Source organism: Pagrus pagrus, assembly GCF_965226575.1.
Source record: "Pagrus pagrus genome assembly, chromosome: 2".
Taxonomy (NCBI): domain Eukaryota; kingdom Metazoa; phylum Chordata; class Actinopteri; order Spariformes; family Sparidae; genus Pagrus; species Pagrus pagrus.
The window spans coordinates 17,851,843-17,864,620 of record NC_140186.1 but is presented as its reverse complement, the minus strand read 5'-3'; the positions used below and the strand labels follow the sequence as shown (position 1 = coordinate 17,864,620).

Here is a 12,778-nt window from a genome sequence, read left to right as displayed (position 1 = left end):
GCAAGAACAATGTAAGAAGTACACCTATAAGGCCCTCGTTTCACAGCACGATGAGAGTGAATTTAATGCATGTAAAGGTTTAACATGCATGAGCCTGTGTGCCCTGCTAGGGACAATCATTACAGCAGAACTGACATAAAACTCAAGGCTTTGTGGTGGAAACCTGTAGTCTACGAGTGACCTTTTTATATATAAACTAGAGCGAAAATTAACCCTTATTTTCGCTTTCCATTGATCTTTTTTCCCAAATTAATTGATTATACATATGCTGGGAAATGTCCAAAAATAAAATGCCTATCAATATTTCCAAGTGCACAAGATAAAAGTCCTCAAATATCTGCTTTTTTATTAAAAATACACCAAATCTAAAATTCTCACGTTAGGAGCTGGCACATATAAACCAGTGAATATTTAGTATTTGAGCTTGATAAATGCTCAAACTGTCGGCCTTCACCAGGGATCCTCAGAGTTGGTGGATGGGAGCCACAAAAATAATGAATCAAACACATTATATTATTATAATATTATTGTTATTAGCAAGAAAAATGTGTACGACTTCAACATTTTGTCTTTACAGAGGGAGCCTCTCCCATCTCCCCGTTCCAGTTACCTTCATACTGCGGTTACACCGTGAGTACGTCATGGAGCGACCTGCAGATGATGGTGCCGTATGATGCCTGTTACATCACACAGGAGGTACGAGCAGGAGGCCTCACTTTGTTTCCACCAGTAGTTATTTCTGTGTCCTGTGCTCATCAGCCCCTTCTTTATCTCTCTGTCAGAACGGCAGTTATGTGCTGCCCATGTTGTGGTGGGGCAGCCCGCTGAAGCTCGCCTGTCCGGTGCAGATGGCCACTCCTGCCCCCTCATACTCCCCCTCAGTCTTCTGCTCCCCCATGGGCATGGTGGTGCAGATCAGCGGGCAGGAGCAGGATATAGCGATGCTGGGAGTCATAGGTATTTTTCAGTTTTTTCAGATATTGATTTGTTTTTGATTACAACAACTTAAATGGTGGATGTATTTTTGTTTTTTTACTATGTGTCAGTACTATAGGCTCTACTTAATTCTCTATTACTGAAGAATATTTTCATCTAAAATTGACATGAGGTCATGTATTTGGGTTTCAGCAGTCTTGGGAGTTCATTATCTACACCTACTGGGTGTATTTCAATATTATATAAATAAACAAAGGATTCAGTATATCTCCACCAGAATATTGTTCCTGGCAGCATGAGAAGGCTTTGAAATAGAATTTAGGAAATAAAACAGTCACACTTTGATATACTGATCCAACATTTCCTGATAAATGTTTCAGGACATTTCCTGAAAATAAATAAATATGTAAATCGGCTACAATGTGGAGGCAAAACAGGAAAAATCTCTTGGCATAGAGTTTAAAATGTGTTAATTTCCAGAGGAGTTTTAGGATGCTCACAAATGTTAAATTTAACTAAAACCTATTAAATAATATTTAACAATATGCATACAACATTAGTTGTATAATAATTTGTAAGTTTATTTAGACAGAGCAGTGCTTTCAAAGGATTTCCTCCTAAAATTTAAAATAAACTTTTTTTTTTTTTTTACTTTTTACTGAACACTTAACTTTTTCCCTGTATTTAGTACTATTATACAGTTCTTTACAGGATGCTTTAGAGTTACTGTTCTATTTCCCAACAGGAAGGTCTAGATGTCCGCACCTACAGGAATAAAACTCTGGTCTAGATATACAGATATTTTATTTAATTGCACTGAAAGTGGTCAAATTGAGTTGTACTGAGTCTTAAAGATGCTGTAGTCAGACTAGAAATGTGTACGGTTTTAAACTATAGAATGAACACTTCCCCAAGGTTATTAACGTCCCTGAATTGTCATAAAACTAATAGCCTACCTACAAACACATGTACAATGTGCTTTACAGTGGACGGAGGTTGGCGTCCGTTTGTATTTGAAGACTGTGCACACCGTGTCCCCTCTGATCCTGGGGAGCTCACTTTCTTCAGCCCCTCCACTGCTCCTTGTATCACTCATCGAGTAAGTTGATTAACATGAATGGATTATTACAGCGGACTGCCAGCTTCCACCAGCAATATTTTTACGTGGTATTTTCTTGCAGGATGGTCTTCATCTCCAGCTTGTGTTTGACGATCAGGAGTATATCCTCTCCTGTCCAGCCAATCTTCAGTTTCCCTCTTTTCCTGGTGACCACCAGTTTCCCTACATCCCAGATCCTGTTATCCCTACACCCACCTCCCCTCCCCCTCCTCAACCTCCAACCCAGGAGCAGATTGCTCAGCTTCCTGAATACCCCCACTACCCCCAGCTTCCCCAGGTCTACCCTCCTGGCCCACAACCAACCCATCCTCCCAGACCAACTCCTGGCAGTCCTCCTGGATCGCAGCAGCAGCTTCAGCAGCTTCAGCAGCAGCTTCAGGAGCAGCAGCAGCAGGAGCAGCTTCAGCACCAGCAGCACCAGCAGCAGCTTCAGCAGCTTCAGCAGCAGCAGCAGCAGCAGCAGCAGCAGGAGCAGGAGCAGCTTCAGCAGCAGCTTCAGGAGCAGCAGCAGCAGGAGCAACTTCAGCAGCAGCTTCAGCAGCAGCAGGAGCAGCTTCAGCAGCAGCAGCTTCAGGAGCAGCAGCACCAGGAGCAACTTCAGCAGCAGCTTCAGGTGCAGCAGGAGCAGCTTCAGCAGCAGCTTCAGCACCAGCACCAGCAGCAGCTTCAGGAGCAGCAGGAGCAGCTTCAGCACCAGCAGCAGCTTCAGCTTCCTTACTATCCTTCTGTGGTGGCACAAACTCCATCCTTCCCAGATCTTAGCCCAGTGCATGATACTTCTCCCGATCTAGTTTCCAAATTACCTGTTGGACCTTCTCAGTATCAATCTGGTGCCTATTACCCATTCTACTACCCTGCAGTGACTCCAGCTCCAACCCCTGCTGCTCCTCCAACCACACCTCCAGCAACTCCTTATCACCCTCAGTATTATCAGATACCTTACTATCCTGCACCCACAGCAGCACCAGTGACCCAAGCACCTGCTCCCGTCCCTCCCAGCCCACCTTCTCCACCAAAACAACCTGTAGCTCCACAGTACCCAGTCGGTCTATTTTATCCACCTGCTTCTTACTACCCTTACGGACATTTTCCCTTCCCGTCAGCCAAAGAGGAACCTCAAACTATTCCTCAGGAACCACAGAAACCAGCAGCTCCAGAATCCTCCTGCTCTCATCACACTCACACCATTTGTGGCTTCTACCCTTATCCATATTTTCCCTATTACTATGCTCTATACCCGCCACAATACCATCCACCCTACCACCCTGCTGTGCCCCAGTATCCACAGATTTCGCCACCTATGACCAAAAAGCCTCTCCCCACCACCATCCCCACTACTGCGACTCCGACCACCACAGTTCCTAAAGTGTCTACCCCAACTGAGCCCACTAAACAGAACCCCCAACTCCGATGTCTGAACGGGAGGATGGTTGTCTTCCTGCCTTTTGCTCACAGAGACTCCATCCAGGTCAGAGGTCAGTGTTTGTGTCGACATCGTGAGAAGTTTGGTTTCGAGTGTTCGAAGAGTTTTTGCCAAGAATCCATCTTGAACAAAAAGTCTCTTAAAGGCTCAATCTAAATCGGACTAGCAGCATTGCTTTATGGATGGCATTGTTGGTGTGTCAGTCCACCACAGTATCTCAACAGCTACTGGGTGGATTGGTAGGAAATTTGGTACAGACATTCATACATCCCAGGTGATTTATCTTACTAACTTTGGTTGACCCCCTGACTTCTCCTCTAGCATTAACAGCAACAGGACAACATTTCAGTTTGTTCAATACCTTTTGGTTATGATGCAATACTTCCAGATCTCATGAAAATATCAGTATAATCTCATGATCATCCAGGCCGGCAATCTCAGCAATCACTCTATTCACAACGGACCACATATACTGCATTATTATTACATTATTTTTAAGTTCACTGTTCATGCATTACCATACCTTTTTACTTTTAGCTCAAAAAAAGTTAGTCGATTGCACTTCCATAATTAAAGCAATAACTGTATTGTCTTTATATCTCTATGTAATATATTGTTGCTGGTCACAGATGAGCACCTATACTGGGACCACACTTTAGAAGCTTTCTCAGAAACGCATCATTGTCCTTATATCAGCTCTTCTAAAATATAGATTTTGTTATGGATATAAAAGCTCTAACAATCATTGTACCCAACATCAGACCGAGAGAAGACATGGCTGTTCCTCTCCGGTGTGTCTCCACTGTGTGGGTACATGCTACAGAAGGCTGAGGACCCTGGAGTAATCCTTCACTCTCCTCTGCCTGCCTGCCACAGCGAGCCACGGGTGAGTTCCTCCATAATGCCTCGCCACGGCCCTCAGATGTGTCATCTTTTATATAATTGCTTTTACTTTAATCATGTGCCTGTTTTTAAAGACATGGTAAGATTGTGTTTCTTTGATGTTGTTTAGTTATCTGATGGCCGCGTGAACTTGTAAGAAAAGGCTCATTAAAAAAAAAAAAATTAATCTTTAAATTTAAAGCTCCCATGAAATGGCATTTTGAGAGCTTTTTAAATTCAAAGGATATACAGTAACGGAAACGTTCTCATAGTGCACACAGTTTCTTAGACACCATTAAAGGGAAATTCGGGCATTTTTAAATCTGGGCCTTATATTTACATGTTTGGGTGTGTAAATGATTCATACCTGCCAAATGTTTGGAATTGGTGCCGAAGCAAACCTCTTTCAACCGTGCCAGGGCAAAGATAGTGAACTGTGCTTGAGCACGGTACGGAGCGCTCACACTAGTCAAACAAACTGGACTTTGGGGGTCAAACGTGCTTGGGCACGGTACAGATTGAGTACGAGTGCGCCGTAAGTCCTAGTAAGGTGAGCTCCAAAACTCTTGACATGGAAAGAGAGAGAATCCCACACACTGTCCATCACTTGTACTCGCTTTACTGAGTACTGAAACAGTAAAACCAGTAAACCAGTAAAATGAGACAGAGACACTGGTTCGGTCCATTCATACAGACATGAACTTATATTAGTATGCCATGAGATATTTAAATACATGTATAAAGTGCCCACATGCAATGTAATACAGTGACGCCACAAAGTACAAAATGATCTTGGATTGCTGACGCCAGCCATTTCTACCGCTTGGGTTGTCACTCCAGCGATTTATGACATCAGTCCTCCTGTTATATAGAACGCAGACGAGCAGTTTTTCCCAGTCATCAGCTATTTTTTTATGATTGATCCCATATGGACTGTATGCAGCATTTACTCTGCATGCATCTGTAATGGCTGGAGTTTTTTATGTTCTTCAGCTTATGTTCTTATACTCAGTTTTTTGTGTGTGAGAGCTAAGCTAAACTTACAGACTCTATTTTTACATAAAGTAGTTGAAAACCATGCGTAGGGGTTCATACTGACTTTATTGATCTGCCCCCCCCTCCCTCTCTCTCGCTTTAGACTCCCACGACCATTTCTTTACCTCTGAGGTTTTGGGACCTTTCCATAGCGCAGTATAGGACTGTGGATCTGCAGTGCCCATATCAAGCTGCCCCTAAAAAGCTTGCACCAGTTACCCCTACAGTGTCCCCGAGCCCACCTAGAAGCACCAAGGGCAAGTCCAGCCTGCCTGATGTCCCGAAGCCTAAAGTCCTCTGCTCCTCCGATCAGATGACGGTGGAGCTCCCCTCTGGTCCCATCTCTGGAATTGTTCTCAAAGGTGTGTGTGCTTGTGTGTGTCGGTGTATACAGTACGTGCCAGGTGCATATGGTTGCCATCAGCTCTGCATGAGTTGAATTTTAACATGGTTTCTGAGGGGCCGCTATGGTGTGCATTTGAATGGGGGTGGGGAAAAGGAAGACTTTTTTTTTTTTTAAACAAAGGTGGTAAAGACTGAAGGCATAAGCAGCTAACAACAGTTTGTGCACACACTTGTAGAGTGCTAGAAGTATTTCACTGTTTGAAAAATGCCCCCCTCTATTAATCTGTGCAGTAGAAAGTATTTTTGAAATTTGTGCTACACGACGGGAGAAAATGGAGAAAAAAGCCAGTGGTGTTTCCTGTTGCTCAAACGGTAGAAAACCTACAACAACCAAAATGCACTACGCCTCACTGGACCAATTAACACTCCCCCCACTGAGGTGAGGTACTGCGAGTCGGGCAGGGCTCTGAGTTAGTTATGATGGGAAACGGTAAGGCAACCAGCTAGTAACGCACAATATCATGTTACATCTAAACAGTACACTAAAATGTGTTTTTTAGGTCATTTTCTATTCAGAGAGAGGTGATCTCAATCTCAATGCGAAGACATGAAGGATGAAAGAAGGCTTCTCAATGACACTGGTGAACAGATACAAACATATGGGTCAGGTGACATGGAAATGCTTAATTGTTATTAAAAAATATATATATAAAACAGAAGAAGCACTAAAATGTAAAGAGGTGTGTCCTGTTAAGTGTTGTAATAGAAGTCACTTTTCAGTTGGAATTGCTGGGTCACATGACATGGAAGATGATAGAAAACTGCAATGTTTTCTTCAATTCAAGGTACTTTTTAATCAAAGTCAGCATAAAGCTATTGAAAATAACATTAGTTTTGTGTCATTCACTTTTTTATTGATGGCTCCTAAGTGAAACCCCTGTGGTTAAGAGCGAAGGCTCAGCGGCGAGCTTATCATCCTCTTACTGCCACCACTGGGTGAAACTGTGTAAGAAGATATCGCTGGATCTGGAGTGAGTGCCTGTCAGATATCCAACTAAAAACTAACTTCACAGTGGTGATTTTCATTTTTCTGAACTGATCTGTCAAAAAGTAAGCCTCTGGGGTTTGATATCCCACCCATTTACTTCTGTAACTAAAGCCTTATCTTACATAGTTTTCATTACAAACACACATTTGTTTGCTTAATGAACAGGAGCCATCCATTGATCACGCAGAAATTGTGACTGTGTCATTCCCCCAGTGCCTCCACACTCAAATGTTGACATAAAGTATAAGCACATCAAAGCAGTTGATGATAATAGGCAGGTTTTGGCTTTGGGTTACAAAAAAAAGCCTTTGCGGTTTTGTCAGAGTTTTTCACAAAGGCGGCCGGGTTAGTTAGATAGGCAGAGCTAGACTCTGTGCCTTGAGAGCTATAATTGAGCCATTTAAAGTCTTCACAAAAATAACTTATTGTATGTTTCCACATGTACTTTCTCAGACATCAAAGGGAACCAGATGAACCTCCAGGATGCCCCGAAGCACTGTGGGTATTCTGCAAGAAAAGGCAAAGATGGCAAAATCCGTTTGAGTCTCCAGTTACACTCACGCTGCCACATGAGTGTGCAGGCAAGTATTGACTCAGATTTCACACTGAGAACATGACCTTTTATATAATTGACCATTTGCTTTCCCCATTAACTGTCGTATAAACATTTCTCTCTGAAAGGGTAAAATGCACATCATCACTGTCGTCTACATGGCGGTAAATGGGAGACGGGAGGCTCATTTATTCTGTCCACTCCTTGTCCCAGGGTCTGCACAAGGTAGATGGATTTTATGTTTACACCTCTGAAAGGCTATTCAGTTTGCCAAAGGGTGTTTTCTCCAGGCCATTCAGAGTTATTTTAACTGTGCGGCTGACATTTGTCGTGCTGTCCCTCAGAGTGCAACCTTCCCAGCGAACAGCGTCTCCCCTGCGGACCCGGCTCTGTATCCCAGCCACAGTGCCTCTCCATGGGCTGCTGCTTCAGCAAGCAACCTCCTGCCTGCTACTACCCGATGGATGGTGAGCTGCAGTTTGTGCCCCCCGCTGGCATTTTCACGCCACTTAGCTGAGTACAGTTGAGCTGTTTTGGGTAACGGAAATGTAAGCGCTGCAGCTGCTGGATGTGTGAGGAGGCATATTCAGGGCCCGCATGGCATGATTTAAGCTGGCAGTGACACAGAATGTGAAAAGGGTATAAGATACCTTGGGTCTCATTATCAATTGCCTCCTGAGATTTCTGACCTTTTGTTCATCTGACCTTCACATAACTATCACATGTGTATCTTTGTGTGTATGTGTGGTCCTCCAGAGTGCACTCTTGACCGCCACTTTGTCTTCTCCGTGCCCGCCTCCCTCACGGAGCCCCCTCTTTCCCCTTCACTGCTTGTGGCTGCTGGTAACGCCACCTGCAAACCTCAGAGAGTGACGTCTGACTACGCCTTGTTCAAGATCCCGATGGATGGGTGTGGGACACGCAGAATTGTAAGCTTTAATGAATGGAAACATTTCATAAAATATTGAAAATTTGAGTAAGACCCTGATGTAAAAACTTTGTGTTTGGACTGCAAGTTTCTATCCTAACTGCAGCAACCAAAGTTTGTTTTAACATTTAGTATTTACCTGTGTCCATATAGTAGCTGACATGTGATTCTGTGCTGACAGATGGTGGGGAAAGCGGTGATCTACATGGTGGAGGTTATCAACAGGGTTAAGGCACTCAGCCTCAACTATGGCACCATAACAAGGGATTCTCCTGTCAGGTCAGAGCTTGTTGCTTTTTATTATCCAAGTAGAAGTCACAAAGTCAGAAGTCCTCATCAAGGATTAAGGATTTTAGTTCGACTGAGCTTTAAAAAAGGTGATTTGTTTGTTAAGCTCTAAAATTTGTGGCAGCTTGGGAGTAGCTGATATGGTGAATACGTTTGCAAACAGTCAATTATTTACATATTCAGCAGGTATGGATCAATGTTGTTATTCATTTTGAGTCATGTTTTTAGCCACCTGACAAATATAAGTCTAATGTTCTGTTTTTGGTCTGCACCATCTCCTGAGGGAAATATTTGGCTCTTAAGCTGCTAAATGTTCCACTGTTGTTTCCGTCTAGTATTTGGTGCTAAGCAGGTTAGCGTACAGTGGGCTTTTATTTTGAGCTTTTTTACTGACAGCAGCTGCCTGCTGCGGCCGGAAAACGATGGTGTTAGAATGATGAGAGTTAAGAAAAACAGTAAATTTGTGGATGAGGCAGCTAAAAAGCTCTGTAAAGACGAGGGGAGCTGCAGATTCAGGTGATCATTTGATCTTAGATTGTCGCTGTAAGAGACCCCATTGAGATTGTCACATCATATTGTTTTGGCATTTTAAAAACTGTTTTTGATTTATATTTGTAGTTTGACAAAAACGGACATGAATTGACTTTCCGGCTGAAGTTTAAGTAGTATTTGGTTGAAAATAAAACATGCTCAGACCTCCATATCATGTTTCCCAGTCATTCTTTGTTATCCCCAATAGAAAACTCAATCAGTCACACTCATTTTTATTCTTATTACTTTCTAACTAATATAATCTTTGCAAGAAGTATACTTACAGTAGATGAAACACCAAATGGTCTAAGATTTGTCCCATGTGATCGCAATGTTCCCAGTTTGTCTGTCAGATAAAAACAAAAATCCCAAAACATGAATAAAAACAAAAGCATACTGTGTAGATTTCCAACACCGTATTTCCCGTTTAATTTTCAGGTTGTTGGTGGAGTGCAGGTATCTGCCGAGCACTGTTCTGAGTGTGAGCTACATGGTGAAATCTCCCATCCTGGCACCCATTCATATCCAGGGGGTGTTTGGAGTCCAGCTCAGGATTGCCAAAGGTAGATGCTCTTCATTTCAACTGCTTTGCATAATTTAAAAATGATAATTAAGTGCTGCTGTGACTTTAGACTGGCATACTGTATGCAACTTCATGCCAATCAAGATGGATTTAACTGATTATAATCGAATAATAAGTCTAATCATATACAGTATTTCAGCTCCATACGATTGCTTAAAATGCCGGCTGTAGGAGAAGCTTCGAGTGGGTGAAATGTAGTTCAAGAAATAATCTCCTTCCATTCCAACACACCTCCTCTCATCCCAGACTCCCAGTACAGCAGCTACTACCCTCAGTATCACCAGCCCCTGCAGATGCTGCTGGGGAAACCCCTCTACCTGGAAGTGCGGCTGCTCAACACCCCGGATCCCAGTTTGGTGCTGCTGGTGCACTACTGTGTGGCCTACCCTCGCTCCGGAAAAGCTGTGTGGCTGCTGCTTTACAACGGGTACGCTTCGAAACATGTCCCATAAACGAAAAAAAGATTGACTGCAGATAAATAAGAACGTTATTTTCACTGAGGGGAGATAACTGGAAAATGAAGGGAAGTATATTTCTGATACCTATTGTTGTGTTATCTAATTGGTTGAGTAATTTAATGTTACTCCCTAGATGTCCCAACCCGTTTGACCCAGCCCCGCAGCAGGCTGTGCTGTTTGATCCTCAGCCACCGTATCCTCAGGCTCAGACCCGCCGTTTTTCCATCAGCACCTTCCAGTTCCTTCCTGATGGCGAGTTCAAGGACCCGGACGAAGAGGTAAGGATCCGCAGACACCCTTGGGTTCTATAAGTAATAGTGGGGTGCTTTAATGTCGAGAGTTAGAGGAGTAGATTGGTACCACGCTAATAAATCTACCCATGCTGTAGCTTTTAACTGTAGCCATACAGTTAGCGTAGCATAAAGAGTGAAAACAGGGAAACTGCTAGCCTGGCTCAGTCTGAAGGTAACAAACCAGCCTACCAGCACCTCTAGAGCTCACCTATAAACATGGTACATATCATTTGTTTAATACATACAAAACCAAAGCATAAAAATGACAATATTTATCCCTACAGCTAATTTAGTTTAGCATGGAAACTGTGAAGAGGGGAAATGGCTAGACGTGCTACAGCTAAAGGTGAAAAATCTGTCTACCAGTTAACATGCTATACATTATTTGTTTAATTCGTTCAGAATAAAAATGACAAGTTTTGGTTTTACAGGAATTTTGAAGTGCATTTAGGTGAATTCTGTGACCTTTGGTCAGAGCCAGGCTAGTTGTTTTCCCTTGTTTTCAGTCTTTATGCTAAGCTATTTGGCTTCAGGCACTAGCTTCATATTTAGTGATACAAAAATGAGAGTTGTACCAAACTTCTCACTTAACATTTGGCAAGAATGCAAATAAGCATAAAATCCAAAATATTCCACTATTGCTTTAGGCAGGTTTCCCCTACAGCTTTTATGTGTTGTAGCAAGGAAAAGAAAAAGTTAAATGTGCAGCTGTCTGCCTTGAAGCTGGTGAATTTGCCCCTTGGGAATCAATGAAATCTTATCTTGGCGTAGCAGCTGGTGCTGGACCTTTTTTTTTATTTAGACTGTCTTCATTTTTGTAAAAGCACATGTTAATTTGTAAAAGTGTATGGCTGTTTTCTCAGTGCAAATTAGATAGGTCATTTCTTTCTGATTTAGCATAGTGGAGAAACCATTGACAGCTGTATACCTAAATCTCTCAAGTCAGCATTCATTACGAGGACATGTGGAGAGGCCATTTTGTAAACTGCAGATTCTGGCCAAATCTCAATTAGCAGCAGCTGTTTGTCATGGTACACTACACACTCCCGAGACTGGACTCCACATCAAATCCTGCTCCACTTTTGCCTCCCTCTTAGATCTACTTCATGTGTTCAACGGAGATCTGCTCGCCACGTGATGGCCCATGTGTCGAGGGATGCTTCGGCCAGTGACGGTGAGGAAAATGAGCGCTCTGTCCTCGGATCACCCACCCCACCCTTATGAACTCTGGAAGATCACATGAAAACAATGAATGAGCCTCATTACAACACTCCTCGTTGAAAACAGCCTGAGAACGAGCAGTGACTGCGGCTCCATACGACAGCAGGTCAATGATTTAGTAATGAGGAGGGTTTTGAATTATTTATTAAGGCTGATCCATTTCCTGTTTTTCAGTTACGACATGGAAGAAGCTTGAAGTTGGTGGAGATGAGAATGATCTGGTGAGCAGTACTTGCGTGTTTAGCTAACAGAAGTCTATTTTTAGCTGTAAAAATACACCATAGTTTTGTTTCTATACTGACTGTATCTCCTCCTTTTTTAGGCCTCAGACATCACTCATTCAACCACCAATAAAAGCTCTTAAAGGACACAGAGAGTGTGTTTGTGTATGTGTGTGTGTGTTTTTTCTAGGATTTACAACCACTAGGATTTACAGCAGGAAGTGGCACTCCATCAGAAGGTGGGAGGCGGCATTGTTTACATGAACATTTGGCCCTTGTGGACTGAGCAGGATTGAGTCTCAGGCTGGCTTGCTTTGTAGATTTACACCAATAACAGTCTGCATGTCTGAGCAAGACAACTAGATGTTATGTTGTATGACAGAGGGAAATGAGATACACCGCGTCAGTAGGAGGACTGAGCTCGAAGGAACTTCAGAGTATTTCAACCTAATTTGACAGCACAGACGTGGCCAGACTAACTATGCCGATGTGCCCCGAGACAAAAAATGAGTTGCTGTGCAATGTATACAGTATTCCTTTGTTTGAACACAGCCCAAGGGTTACTGTGTGGTAATTTGATTAAACACATTCATTTAGGATTATGTGCTGTGTAAGCACAAAGTCAGATAAAATGACACAGGTAAGAGAATAAGAAATAAGAAACCTTGCCACGCAGTACAATGAACCTGGGGCTTCTGGTGCTCTGGGGTAGCTGTCGACTTGGGTGGAAATTCAGCTGCATGTACAGCAGCGTTTGTTTATAGCGCCCACCACCAAAAGAGTCTGTACATTTCACACAGTTAAAAATGTAACAGACACACGGCTTTGAGAAATTTGCATGAATGCATGAGGGTGTTTTCACAGACTAGCAGTTCTGATGGAGTGTACTGGCCCTGAAAGGCTACAACTAGGA

At 42.9% G+C, this 12,778-nt stretch overlaps 1 protein-coding gene across 1 annotated transcript in view; it reads left to right on the top strand.

Annotated features, from left to right (window-relative positions):
* LOC311273939 (uncharacterized protein) overlaps nt 1–12,020 on the top strand; it is a gene marked incomplete at its 5' end in the record, with an annotated part of 16,290 nt that extends 4,270 nt beyond the window's left edge. Inside the window, 17 exons of the mRNA XM_084381255.1 lie at nt 578–696; nt 783–957; nt 1,923–2,035; nt 2,118–3,531; nt 4,241–4,365; nt 5,500–5,758; nt 7,243–7,370; nt 7,471–7,567; nt 7,687–7,809; nt 8,099–8,271; nt 8,452–8,549; nt 9,528–9,652; nt 9,919–10,099; nt 10,264–10,408; nt 11,521–11,597; nt 11,819–11,865; nt 11,967–12,020. Coding sequence (XP_084237381.1) covers nt 578–696; nt 783–957; nt 1,923–2,035; nt 2,118–3,531; nt 4,241–4,365; nt 5,500–5,758; nt 7,243–7,370; nt 7,471–7,567; nt 7,687–7,809; nt 8,099–8,271; nt 8,452–8,549; nt 9,528–9,652; nt 9,919–10,099; nt 10,264–10,408; nt 11,521–11,595 — 3,350 coding nt within the window. The 3' untranslated portion in view covers nt 11,596–11,597; nt 11,819–11,865; nt 11,967–12,020. The remainder of the gene's footprint in view (nt 1–577; nt 697–782; nt 958–1,922; nt 2,036–2,117; nt 3,532–4,240; nt 4,366–5,499; nt 5,759–7,242; nt 7,371–7,470; nt 7,568–7,686; nt 7,810–8,098; nt 8,272–8,451; nt 8,550–9,527; nt 9,653–9,918; nt 10,100–10,263; nt 10,409–11,520; nt 11,598–11,818; nt 11,866–11,966) is intronic.
* Nucleotides 12,021–12,778: the final 758 nt, after the last annotated feature.